The sequence below is a fragment of the Eupeodes corollae genome, chromosome 1, assembly GCF_945859685.1.
Source record: "Eupeodes corollae chromosome 1, idEupCoro1.1, whole genome shotgun sequence".
Lineage (NCBI taxonomy): Eukaryota > Metazoa > Arthropoda > Insecta > Diptera > Syrphidae > Eupeodes > Eupeodes corollae.
In genome coordinates, this window is record NC_079147.1 from 234465588 (window position 1) to 234479782 (window position 14195).

Consider the following 14195-nt stretch of genomic DNA (forward strand, 5'->3'; position numbering starts at 1 on the left):
AGTTGGTCGTAATCAATTAAAACTTATTTCTAAATGATTGCAGGGACTCTATAAATAAATACGACAGAATCTATGATTCAGCTGATTTTAATTAAACAAAACTTCAAAAATAAACAAACTAATTGAGAAAATTACATTGCGAGACTTTTAATTAGACAAAATTAAAACAAAATTTAAATGTGATTAGACTTAAGAATCTACGAAGATTTTGGCACAGAAAATGAAAGCGGTACTTAACCCGAATTCGGTCAGCTTTCCAGTTTTCACATTTTGAAACAGGTTTAAGTGAAATTGTACAAGAATTGTAGTAGATTATAACTTAGACATGTTTCCAATTAAACAGAGCTGCCAAATTCCTTAATAGTCTATAGTTGCTGTGTCTAACTTGGCTGTTAAATTTAGAATCTAGCTCAATATTTGACTCGGTACTATGAATATGCCCCACATTGTTTAAACGTTACAAAACATTAACAAAAATGTTTATGTGGGATACTTAAGTAAGTATGAAATTTTAGTAATGTTTTGTAAAGTATAACAAAATATTAGTAATATAGCATTTTGTAAGATTATGGTTTACATAAACGTCCAACTACGCAACCAAGAGAAGAAGAGACAGGATTGGTTTCAGATATTGAAAGGACTGTGCATCATGATCATAGTTTCGCTCGTACCACTGAAAATATCGCTGCTAAATTTCCGATTAGTTTCAGACGTCAATGAGAGTTAAGCAGGGATGCTTTTTAAGCGCGCTATTGTTCCGTCTACACATAAACGATGTAACAAACTCAGTGAGAAGCGGAATAGTGATTAGTGTAAAATTCATTCCTGGTCTCATGTATTTTGACGATATAGTCTTCCTCGCCGAACCTAGGGACTGAATGCAGCTGATGATGAATAGACTTCAGTGCTATTGCAAAGTCTGGAATCTATCAGTTAATTTGTCGAAGTCCAAAATAATAATATTTAGAAGCAGTGGAGATAGGTACTCTAGAATGGAAAAATGGACTTTTCAAGAAGAAGTCGTAGAAATGGTTAAGTATCTAAAAGTATCGGAAGCTAAGCGTGCATTATTTATTATTTATTATTATTTGAGAAATGACGTTTCACATATTGCTTAATACAAAGTTTTTCAAGTAACCGCAATTGCAATTTTTTTTACGGAGCGCAAGTGTGGGTCGAAAAGTTCATCCGTTTTTTCATCAAAAGCACCTTAAGCGTGTCGAGTACGACACCCAACTATATGATGAAACAGGAACAGGCCCCATTTTTAATTTACATTTAAAGTATGTGGGAAATTGTGGAGATGGGAGAAAACAGGATTCCAAGGCTTGTGCTAAGTCACATTATTAATTCCAAAGGCGCATGCATAGATTAGTGGTATAAAACGGAGAACTTTTCCAATATCAACTGAAGTTAATCTTTCTTCCCTTAATTCGAAATTTGATGATTTGTTGATGAAAATGGGAAACAGTATTTATGATCAGTTAACTGAGGAAACGGAATCATCATTCTACAGAGCTTACTACAGTAAAGTTAACCAATTTTTGGAAAAGAGACCTACTTTTTGGCCGATTACACCATACCCAAAATCAGTACAATCTTTAAAGTCAGTGGTGAACTACTCAGTTTCAACTTTATTCCTCACCATCCAGATCTTTTTCTCTGGTGTGTTCGATGCAATCGAAGAGAACGTGAAGACGTGTTCCATTTTTTGGCAGGTTTGTTCAATTCTGAAAGAATTCCGCAAGAGATACTTTGGAATTAATGTACTAAGTTTAAAGGAATTCATAAAATTGATGAGTAGAGAAAGAGGGTGGGAAGTCTTATAACAATATTGTTTGAGTGCTTTAGGATATAGAAAATTTTGAAGACCATACCACTAAACTAAACCAAAATATCGCTGCTGTAAGTGAAAGTGTTGCCGAAGACCCGAATGTGTCGATTACTCGTTGTTCTCAGGAATTATGACTGTCTTACGGCACTTTATGGCGTATTTAGCATTTGGATCTAAACCAACACTCATATAAAGTCCAGGTAACACAACAACTGAGGGCAGCTGAGCATTCACAACGTCGTAGATACGTCGAATGGGTGCTCGAGCAATAGGCGATGGACGGCGATTTTTCGAACAAAATTCTCTTCAGCAACGAAGCACATTTCGCACTCGTTGGGTGTGTTAATAAACAAAATTGTGGTATTTGGGGTTCTGAGAATCCTAAGTTATTGAAGAGAGACCATTACATCCACAAAAAGTCAATGTTTGGAGCGGTCTTTGGTCCGAAGCTGTTATTGCACCTTACTTCTTCGAAAACGAAAATGGAACGATTTTTTTGCTTGTTATTGGAGAATACGACTTCGAGAATGTGTGGTTTCAACAAGACGGTGCCACATGCCACACATCTCGAGCAATATGGTTGCAAGAGACATTTCGTGGCTACGTAATTTCTCGTCGTGATGATATCCACCACAGTTGGCTTTTTTTTGTGAGGCTATGAGAAAGGCTTTTTATTCAAATAAATCCTTGAGCAATTAAAAACCAATATTCGTCAAGTTAATACTAAGATAATACCCAATCTGTGTCAAAAAGTGTTCGAAAGTTTCCTCAAAAGAATCGGTTCTTGAAACAATTCGCGTGTTGGTCATTTAAATGAAAGTTGTTTGTCATTCAGATTTGTCGAATTGAAAATTTTGAAATTTCTCGACCTTTCAAGGTCCCCAGAGTCGAAATAAATGGTTTTTAGAGAGATGCCTGTGCGTGCGTTCGTACGTTTGTGCGTTCGCTAAGTTTTTTTCGTCGTCCATAGCTCAAGATTTTGGTTAACCCAAAATATCTCACGAACTAATAACGCAAGTGATTTAAATTAAATTTTATATTTTGTCTTGTGACGATATCATTCAAACATTCAATTAACCGTGTTTTTTATTCATAAAAAAACCGAAAAAAAGAATTGTCACCTCGAGTTTTTTACGAACAAAAAATTGATTTTATCTCCAAAATAATTTTTTTGACATCTCGTATAATTTTTGGGAGAAATCGAATTGACACTTTTTTATACAAAATAAAAACCTAAAAATAAACAATACTAAATTTGATTAAAATTGATTTTCGACTCAAATATCTTTTCAAAAATTTGAGATTATGGTTTTAAACTTATTTCATCTTATACAAAATAATTTGTTCGTTATTCAGTAAAATGTTTATGAACATCCGACAGGCAGTTCATTTCATAAAAACTAAAATTTACAAAAAAATAGCTTTTAATAATAATAGTAAAAAAATAGTGACTTACAACTCTCAACCATTCCTGTGTGCGAGTAATGTTGTCAGAGATGGAGGGACCTACAGTTTATATGCCGAAACCGAACGGCTAATTTGAGAAAGCACTTTTTCATGACAATAGTTACTCTTGGAGAATTTGTCAATTCCTCGCAAGAGGCAGTACCCGTGAAAAGACCTCTGGTATGACAGTCCAACGCACTAACCATCATGCCACGGGTACTACAAAAAAATAGCTTAAAATTGGTTAAAATAGATGTTCGGTTCTCGATATCTCATGGATAATAGAAGATATTGACTTCAAATTAATTTCATCCATCCAATTTGTATTTGTTTATATAAAAAATAAAACTTTTAAAAAATGCTACTAAAATTGGTAAAAATTGGTTTTAAACTCAAAACCTCGTTAACGAAAATAGATTTTGAAATCAAACTTTTTCATCACCTAAGCCCCTTTTAGCAAGACAAATTAACAGACGGGATGGGAAGTTATTGGTATGGGTCGCATCTCAGCATCTTTTGTATATTTACTTTTGAAACCTCTTAATGTATAACCCTGTACTTAACATTTTACCAAATGTTAAAAACAATGCTTTTGATAATAAGATACAATTAATTTGAATACAATATTGTCAAGACATTTTGTTTATATTTTTAGCAAGAAAATTTTTAATTCAATTGTTCTCAAAAATTTTACCAAATATCAAAAAAGTTCGTAAGATATTCCAGTTAACAATTTGCTTGTTAGCTATATTGGTTCGTGATATTTTGGGGGCATAGATATTATTTACCACGTGACCTCAACTAATAAGGAGCTTATGCGTTTATTCACAAGATCTTGGTGGCCAATTGAGATCATCTCTTCCAGAAACAACGTGGCCGAAAAACTATATTCACAAAAAAATTGATACAACATTGACGGGATATATTTTGGAAACAATTCATTTCAGAATATTACGTCCAATGAAATTCAACCTTTAGCAGGAACATCAAACCTGTAGTCTATGTTTAAAAACCATCAAAAATATTATTGATCATCAAAAAGTGATGCAAATATTGCTGTTTCACTTTTAACAACTGACTTCCCAATTCCGTGAAAAGTAAATTGTTTGCTTTTCATCATTCATTAATTGTTAACTTTTCTACTCAAATAATGTCTTGCAACATTCTGGTAGTGAAACCCAAAACAGGATCAAATTAGCGGAGGATCAAAAGAAGTTCTAGAGAAAATCTTTAAAAATTCTTAACGTTAAAAAAAATCTAATGAAAATATCGTTATCTTAAAAATAGTGTAGAATTGAAAGTTTGATTTATTAAACGAACACAAAATCAAGAACTTACACCGCTTATATCCTATTGCCTATTAATGGTTATAACTTATAAGATATGCTATGAAGTAAGTACAGAAAGAGAATCCCATGCAAAAAATAAAAAACACCTCAAAGCTTCTAAGCTCCTAATGTTTGAGAGTTAACAAAACAGTTGTTTTTTTTATTCTTTGTTATCCTTTCAATATTCCATTCCATCACAATATAAAAGATACCGAACACAGTTATATCATTCATTTGTGCCCTTATTCGACTAGCATGGGAATTTCCACAGACAATCCTTTGTAAATTTATGACAAGGGCTTCAATGATTCTTTTTTTTTGCCCCCACCCCTTTTTGCAGCTTCAGCACCCGACCGACCGTTCTTGATCCTTGAATGGAAGAAAAATAAATACCTACATACGTATTCTCGTACAACAACAAAAAAGGGTTCCCTTCCTTGTTGCACATTATTCAGTAGCAACCAGGAACAGGAAAGGATAAGGAAGAAGATGAAGTGGAGAGGTCCATTTCATCGTGAGACAACAAGCACACTCTCTTCAAGGATGGTTGGCCATCAACAAAGCGAGTCTTAATGGGCCAGAAGTCGGGCATAGGAATGGGGTGCGAAGCCGAAGACGAAGAAGGTGGCGGTCTGACGGGCTTCGGGAAAAGCTGTTGTCGTGCCTGGTGATGGTGGTGTGTTGAATGGTGAATATTGTGATGTAACATGCTAAGAACATATCAAAATATTTTAGCAGCTCCCACGGCACATTTGTGTGTTGTGTGTTGTGTGGGGGGTGTGGGATGGTATCGGGTGTGGAAATGATATAAGTATGAGCTATGAGGGTGGAGGATGAGGCTGCTTTTATTTAAAACCGATAAAAAATACGAAGGGAAGAAGCTAGTGAGTGTGCAGAGCAGACAGGATGAACTGAAGAAGAACATGATGGAGAGATGGAATAGTGGGAATTTTGCATGCTGGACACCTGTCAATTCGAAGGACTGAGTAACAGCACAAAAGATTGATTTAAACGTTGCTCCTCGTCTCTGTCTCTGTCTCCGTTGCCGTTCTTAACGTCGTCGTCGTGGTCGAACTTTCATTCTATCCTCCACTTTCATCCTCTGTCGTGCAGTTGTCTGTTTTCCCATCTTTAAGGAGGGTGGGCTCCTTCGTCCTCTTCGTCATCGTTGAAATTGTTGTTGTTATTGTGTTGTTGTGGGTGGTTTTGTGTCTGTGGTAATTAATCATGTCGATGATGGGAACGAACCATCAGTGTGTTTTAACAAGGGTTGTTGCACGAATAAGGGGTTGCTTTTACAGTTGTTTTGTAAAAACAACTTTGGTTCTTCTTCTTTTTTTTGTATACTTTTTGTTTATTATTATTTTGTTCTTCTTTTGCTTTTGTGGTTTTGGATTCTCAGTTGTTGTTGTTGTTGTTGTATTTGATGTCACTTATGTAGTTTTATATAAGCTTACCTTTGCTTCGTCGATTATTTGTGGTTGCTGTGGCTTCAAATGCGTCCTTGTCAGTTATTTCCTCTTTTATTATTGCCTTGCCGTCAAGTGCCATCTAAAAAACGGAAAGAAACAAAATAAAGCCATAAATATAAAATATTAAATTGAAAGAGTTAATTGGGAATGAGAGGTTTTTATTAGGTAGATTAATTTTTTGATTGCATTTGTTGATATGTGATGACAGGGAGGTTCGAGTATAAATTTGTTTAGATTTAAGATTTTCCGATTAATGTTACTCTTCATAATACAAAACACAGAGTGTACGAAGTTTAATAAGGCACTTGCCTTTACAACTCAATGGTTTTAACCATAGTTTTTAACTGTTTACAAAAATCGACACTTTGAAAGGATATTTTTAAGATACAAGATAGGCCTTTTAGAAAAAGTCTTCAAAATCCCTGCTTATGATATCTTTTATCGAATCATTTTTGATTTCGCCGATTTCAATTTATTGTTTTAGAAGTTGTTATAAAGTGTTTTCAAATAAGAGTTTAAATATTGCATAGCTATTTAGGCTGATGTCACTTTTGAAACACAGGTTTATCGATTGCTGCCACAAACAGGCTATTCAATCGATAATGTTTGTCACCATCACAAGAACCATTACTTTATATAGAATCTACTGATCACTTATGTTTTTCTGAAATATGTATAATTCAAAATGTCATATTTTACACAAAGTTAAATTGGTTGGTTCAGCTAAGGTAGTTCCTAATATGTATAAGCTTGATATGAGAAAGGATCATAAGATCTTACAAAGCTACAAAGACCGATTTATGGCGTAAACGTTTAAGTCATAAAAATCAAGATGATCTTCAAAAATTATCTCAAGTCAAGGCTCAAAAGAAAAAAGATTTATTTTATGTCTCTTCGGTAAATAATCTAAGATTTTTTATCAAAATTCAAGAAGTTCTTCGGCCGATGTATTACAAATAGTACATTCAGATGTTTGGGGTCCTATGGAACGAGATTTAATTGATGGTTCAAAGTATTATTTAATTTTTGTCGATTAATTCTTGTCAAAAGTATTTGTTTACATTATGAAAATGAAATCAGAAGTTTTGGAGAACTGATAATGGCTTAGAATATTCCAATGCTGATATGAAAAAAGTTTGTGAAAAAATGACATTGTTCACCAAACTTCTGCTTCGTACAACCCTCAACAGAATAGAAGAGCGGAATGCATTATGAAGCTCGTACCATGATGGCAGATGCAAATTTGAAGAAATTTGATTGGGCAGAAGCTATATGCACTGCTGCGTATTTACTTAATAGAAATCCAAGAAAGATGATATGCCACCTCAACCAGAAGAAATACCGGGACCAACAGAAAACGAAGAAACAATTTTTCGTCGTTCTGTGTTTATGTTTTTTAGCTGATAACGTTCACTGTGACGATGACCCAGAAAATTATTATGAAGCCATGAACAATGAAAATGCAAAAAATTGGTCGGAAGCAGCAAAAGATGAAGTTAATTCATTGTAAGAAAACAAGACATGGACTATAACAGATCTACCAGAGGAAAGAAAGGCTCTAACAACAAAAAGAATTTTAAGACCAAGCGAGATGAAAAAGGTGCACTATCGAAATACAAGGCAAGACTTGTAGCACGAGGATGGGGACAACGTAGTGGAGTGGATTATCAAGAGACTTATTCACCAGTTATTAGATACAACTCTTCTATCATTAGCACTGAACAAAGACTTACATATTGACCTCTTAGATGCAGAAACAGCCTTTTTGCAAGGTGAGGTTCTCGATAGACCAGAAGGTAAAGTCTTAAACTTCACAAGCCAATTTACGGAATTAAACAATAGTAAAGAATGTGTTTGCCCGATCCTGAAAAAAGGAGACCCTCTAAACTGCACCAACTTTAGAGAAATCAGTCTACTTAACATCGCCTATAAAATCTTTTCTGCCTTAATATGTGAACGTCTAAAGCCCATCGTCAACAACCTGATAGGTCCTTATCAGTGTGGTTTTAAACCAGGAAAGTCCACAGTTGATCAAATATTCACATTACGGCAGATCCTGGAAAAAACTCAAGAGCACCAAATCGACACCCACCATCTTTTCATCGATTTCAAGGCCGCATATGACAGCATCTACAGGGACGAGCATAGAGCCATGTCTAGTTTTGGCATCCCTGCCAAACTCGTCCGTTTGTGCAGGATGACCATGGAGAATTCACGCTGCTCCATAAAGGTTGGAAACAACTTAACAGAACCTTTCGATGTCAAAATAGGTTTTAGACAAGGTAATGCGCTGTCATGTGATTTTTTTAACATCGTGCTTGAAAGAATAATGCAGAGCTCACACTTCTTTCAAAAGTCTGTCCAATTACTAGCATATGCTGATGACATTGACATAATCGGAAGAGCTCAGCGTGATGTCAATGGGGCTTTTGGTAGTATTGAGGCAGAGCCGGCAAAAATGGGTTTAACAGTTAATGAGGGCAAAACAAAGTACATGCTGTCGTCAAGAAAGGACATACAACACCGACGCGACGTCTTGGTCAACACGTCACCATCGATAGACGTAACTTTGAGGTAGTCAAGGACTTCGTCTACCTAGGCTCCCCTGTAAACGCAGAAAACAACACCAGCGCTGAGATCAAACGCAGAATAACTCTTGCTTACCGCTGTTTCTTTGGACTTAGAAAGCAATTGAGTGGTAAAGTCCTCTCTCGAGGGACCAAAGTGTTGCTATATAAGACCCTTATCATCCCCGTCCTGCTGTACGGTGCAGAAGCATGGACTATGACAAAAGCGGATGAAAGCACCTTGTGTCGCTTCGAAAAGTTCTTCGTGTGATCTACGGTCCCGTATGCATCGAAGGGGAGTGGAGGAGAAGATGGAACGACGAGCTGTACGGCCTACGTAGCCTTAGCCAGAAGGGTAAAAGTCCAACGACTAAGATGGCTGGGTCACGTAGAGCGCATGGAAACCAATGCTCTGGCCCGGAGAGTCTTTGAATTTACACCCACAGGACAGCGCAGTAGAGGTAGACCGCACAAGTGGAAGGTGACCTCACCCAACTTGGAGCGCGAAACTGGAGATATCTACCTAGGGACCGAGCTAGATGAAGAAGTTTGTTAGGTGAGGCGCTAGTTCACACAGGACTGTAGCGCCACCTTAAGTAAGTAAGTAAGTAAAGAATGTGGAACAAGAAGTTAACTCAAGTATTGAAACTATTTGGACTCAAGCAGTTGAAAACAAATCAATGTATTTATGTTTTTGACGATGGTTCTAAAGAATTTTTAATGTTGATGGTATACGTAGATGGCATTTTTATATGTTGCAAAAATGAAGTTTCAAGAAATAAAGCATCTCCAAGAAAACCCTTATAGATTCCAATGTGAAATTGAGCAAAGGACAAAGTCCATCAACAAAAGAAGAAGAAATGGCTAAAATTCCCTACGAAGAGTTAATCAGAAGTTTGTTGTCGTATCAACAATAACCCCGGACATGAACATTGGAAGGCAGCTACTTGTGTTGCGATACCTAAAAGGAACATTTCACTACAAATTGAACTATTTCAAGTCAGAAGAATTTAATGTAAAAGGTTTCTGTGATGCTGACAAACCAATGATCCAGATGAGAGAAAGTCGTGATTGACTTACACATGTTTCTCAGTCAAGGTGCAGTGATTTCTTGGAGATCTAAAAAACAAACAACTACAGCATTATCGACCTATGCGAAGCTGAATACATGGCTTAAGGATCCTCAATGTAAGAAGGGATGTGGTTAAGAGGTTTTGAAGAAGAAATTTTTAATACAAACCTAACTGCAAACAACATTTTTTGAGATAATCGAGGAGCGATTGATATTGTTATGAATGAAGCTTATAGACAACGTACAAAACACATTCAAGGTCGTTATCATTTTCTAAGCGAAACAATTATTAATAAGCAAATCACTTTAAAAAAAATAGATACAAACAATATGATTCCAGACATTTTTACTAAATCTTAACCTCTTGCAAATAATATTAAATTATAATAAATAAAGGGGGATTTTTTTGATTTTATCAAATAAAGTTTTAGTGGGAATGTTGCAAATTAAAAATACTTTATATAAAATCTACTGTTCTAATTATGTATGGTCACTTATGTTTTTCTGAAATATGTATGTTTTGCCTTTGAAATACAATTATGTTTACTCTGATTTTTGTTCAACGAAAGAAGTTGTTTCATTTGAAAAAGGGAAAATTATCGGTATATTCTTCAAGGAGACGAATATTTTATCAAAAACGATCAATTTTTCTAAAACTCTCAGTGTTGTCTCTGTGCTTTTTGCCTTTAATGGAAATTTCAGAATTTTAACTTTTAATAGCAACAAAAAGATTTTATAAGAATCCATTCGCAATATTTATTACATTTACATCATTACATTTCAATCCCTACTTTGAACTTCTGTTTTCCAAAGACATCTACAAAATAATTTGTTAACACTTCTGATAAAAAAAAGTATCAATCAACATCAGCACAGTTGCAGACGTTTTTACAGTTCAAAGTTTCATATATTGACAAGATAATTTCCATATAGTAACACCTGTGTAATGTTGAGATCATATATTCAATCCATCCATCCATTCATTCATTGAATATGGCGTAGATATGAATTGAGGAATTTTATTTACTCAGTGGTCATTGTGTCATTAACATAACTCTACGCACTTGTGCTATCTATAAACCAGAACCAGAAGAGAACTTGGATGATTAATGTCATGGAACATTTTTAAAGGCATCTCATTTTCAACACCATGCTTGTCGAGAACCAGATGAAGTCTAGTTCTCCGAAACGGTTTTTTAATATCGATTGTAAATTTGTTTATTCAGGTGTTAAACAGAAGAAGCAAAATGGAAAAAGACACGTAAGGGAATACATAATAATTCAATAATCATCGAATCGTATTTCGAAAAATAGTTAAACCAGCCCTTAAAAAAAATACAACATTTTACTATTTATCTCGTTAATTAAAGAATAAACTGTTTAAGAGGGAATTATGAAGGTATGTGGTAATAAAATAGTACAAGGGCCATTTTAAAACAGACAGGTACTTCACTTCCTTATTGATAATATACAAAAAATAAACAAATGATTAAGCTAAGTGAGTTTCTTCAGTCGAAGAGGGCCTGTTTGTCTCACTCGATTAGACTTACAAATATTTTAGTAGTCGTTTCGTTTTTGAATATTTGTTAACTTCTGCTGTTGTTTCCAAAATTCAAGTTTCATTTTTACGTGTTGTTAGAATTTGTTAGAATCATTTTAGATAATTGTTAGCACATTCGGTCGATTCGAAAGAAAAGTTCTTAGTGCGATCTATAGTCTCGTATGCATAGAAGGTGAGTGGAGGAGACGATGGAACGACCCGCACCCGATAAAAGTCCAATGACTGAGATGGCTATGTCACTTGGAGAGCATGCAAAACCAATGTTCTGGTCCGGAAAGTCTTTGAATCAACGACTACAGGACAATGCAGTAGAGAAAGACCGCGGACTAGATACGCGCACAAGTGGAAAGTGACCTTAGCAAAATTACAGTAAACATATGGCGCATCTAGCTAGGGACCGAGCTCCAGGAAATGCGATGGAATGGGGCAGGCAGAAGGAAGATTGAAGGCTGCGATTTCTACTATGGGAGGTGTCTCGATGGGATAAAGCGCTTATTTAAATGTGGTTTTGCTGTCAGAGGGAAACTAGAGCAAAGCTTTTGGGAAGTAAGCTAAAGAGTGAAGACAATCCGCATTAAGGCCGAATTCTACCTCGACGGAAGAGAAAGATGACAATACCAAAGAAAAATTCTACGAGCTCCTCGCCAAAACATATGAGCTATGTCCAAAAAACGACGTTAAAATTCTCCTGGGATATTTTAACGCCAAAATTGGTGAGGAAGGCATCTTTGGCAGGTCAAGCGGAAGACATAGCCTACACAACATCACATCTGGAAACGGAATCAGGCTTATCGACTTCCTAGCCGAAAAAAATATGGTGTTGAGTAGCGAAAGATTCCCTTGCCCAGATATCCACAAAGGTACTTGGCGGTCCCCGATGATCGACAATGCAGCCAAATCGATCATGTTGCTATTGACGGAAGAGTCTCTTCTAGCATACTTGGCGTTCGTACGTACAGATCAGCCAACATAGATTCCGACCACTACCTAGTTGGTGCTAAACTGCGCGTACGAATATCCATGGAAGTTCTTAGGCTAACAACAACCACTAGGAGAAGATTCAACGTTATAAGACTGCAGCAGGAGGATACCGCCAATGCCTTTGCCAACCGAGTATCCGAGCTTGCGAGACTAGAGTGAGATCAAACTAGTCATCACCAGGCTGAAGTGGAACAAAGCGGCCAGTGATGACGGTCTGCAGGCCGAGCTTTTTAAGTACGCTGGAGCAGATCTGGTAAGGAGCATGCACCAGCTAGTTACTAAAATTTGGTCGGAAGAAATCATGACCGACGAGTGGAACTTAAGCACCATCTGCCCGATCCATAAAAAAGTTGACCGCCTTCCCTGCGCCAAATACAGATTTGTTCTTGAAAGAGTGGGGCGCAATACTAACGCCAATACAAGTGGCACCATCTTTCAAAAATCCACACAATATCTTGGATATGCAGATGACATCGAAATTATTTAAAGAACCAAACGAGCAGTTTCGGGTGCCTTCTCTAATATCGAGTCTGAGGTGCAGAAAATGGATCTTGACATGCAAATGACTTCAGCAAGGAGATCAAACGTAGAATTACCCTTGCTAATCGCTGTTTCTTTGGCCTAAGTAAGTAGTTAAGGAAATACCAAAGAGACACTGTACAAAACCTTAATCATCCCAGTCTTGCTGTATGGTGCAGAAGCAAGGTTCCTCTCCCAGGCGGATGAAGGATCTCTTGGTATCTTTGAGATGAAGGTTCTGCGTACGATCTGGCGGGGAAGATATAATTATGAGTTATAGGAGCTGTACAGCCACTTGCTAATGGTCAAAAAACTTGGTGTTCAACGCTTAATATGGCTAGGGCATGTCGAGCGAATGAACATCGCAGAGGCTGGTCTCATCTCCGGTGGAGTGATCATGTTAAGGCTGACGCACGTCAACTTGGTATTTGAAACTGGAGGCAGCAATCTAGAGATCGAGTAAGCTGGCGAAAGTTATTACTTGAGGCCCAGGAGCACAATACACTGGCTGTAGCGCCAACTAAAGTAAAGTAAGGGTCCCGTTCCAGCCTCTTTTTTTTTGCAAACGAAATAACGAAAGAAAATTTGAACTTAAGTTGATGAGATAAATAATAAAACATTTCATTACACAAATGTTTATTTTTTTTAATAAAAGGGTGACAAGCAAAAAAGGGAATCGATTTAGATGACGAATAAATTTTAAATTCTCCCAAGCAACATTTACTTGTCTGTAAACAAATCTTTCACTTTGAGCTCCTGAGCTGAGTTGTGGATTATTAAAAATAGTTAAAATCTTGATATTTAGAAACCAAATTGGTTAACCATTTTTTAAAAATAATTATTAATAGTTGGAAAGAAAAGAACAGACCTCAGAGTTCTGTACTTTTATTGTAATCAGTTTGATGCTGAATAAACAAACTATCCATAATTAAAATTGTTGTGCACCACTTGGGACTTAAATTGCAAAATATGAAATATGAAAAAAGGAAAATAAGAAAAATTAAGATTGGTTATTTTTGCAGTTCGAACTTTTAACTGTGTAACTTTCAAAATGGATATTGTATCACAAATCAAATCAGGGAAATTTGTTCAATCTTGATTGTATATTATACTCATAGGAATTATTTCCTTATTTTATTTGTAATTCAATTCAATCCACACGTCAAAATCAAATCTCGATAAAAAACCTTACTAACATTTTAGCGAAATATATGCACATATTCCAATGTCTCTGAAGGCATTCTTAAAATTGCTCAAATTTAAACTTACTTTATAAATAATATCATCTTCAAGAAAATCAAAAATCATTGCTCTACTTTTTTTTTTAAATACTCTCGTAGTGAAAAAGCGCTCAGTTTTGAAAAGTAATTAAACTACAGAATTTAGAACTTGACAAAATTACAAAAATCAATATT

At 35.9% G+C, this 14195-nt stretch overlaps 1 protein-coding gene across 2 annotated transcripts in view; it reads right to left on the reverse strand.

Annotated features, from left to right (window-relative positions):
* The window catches only part of LOC129941015 (protein CBFA2T2), a 72898-nt gene that overhangs the window by 11164 nt on the left and 47539 nt on the right, over positions 1-14195 (reverse strand). The window contains exons 1-2 of one of the 2 annotated variants that reach the window (XM_056049553.1): positions 14050-14068; positions 6066-6159 (exon numbers count right to left, since the gene is read on the reverse strand). In XM_056049553.1, the coding sequence (XP_055905528.1) occupies positions 6066-6159 (94 nt within the window). In that variant the 5' untranslated portion in view covers positions 14050-14068. Of the gene's footprint in view, positions 1-6065; positions 6160-14049; positions 14069-14195 lie in introns of those variants that run through there. The other variant, XM_056049554.1, reaches the window with a different exon arrangement.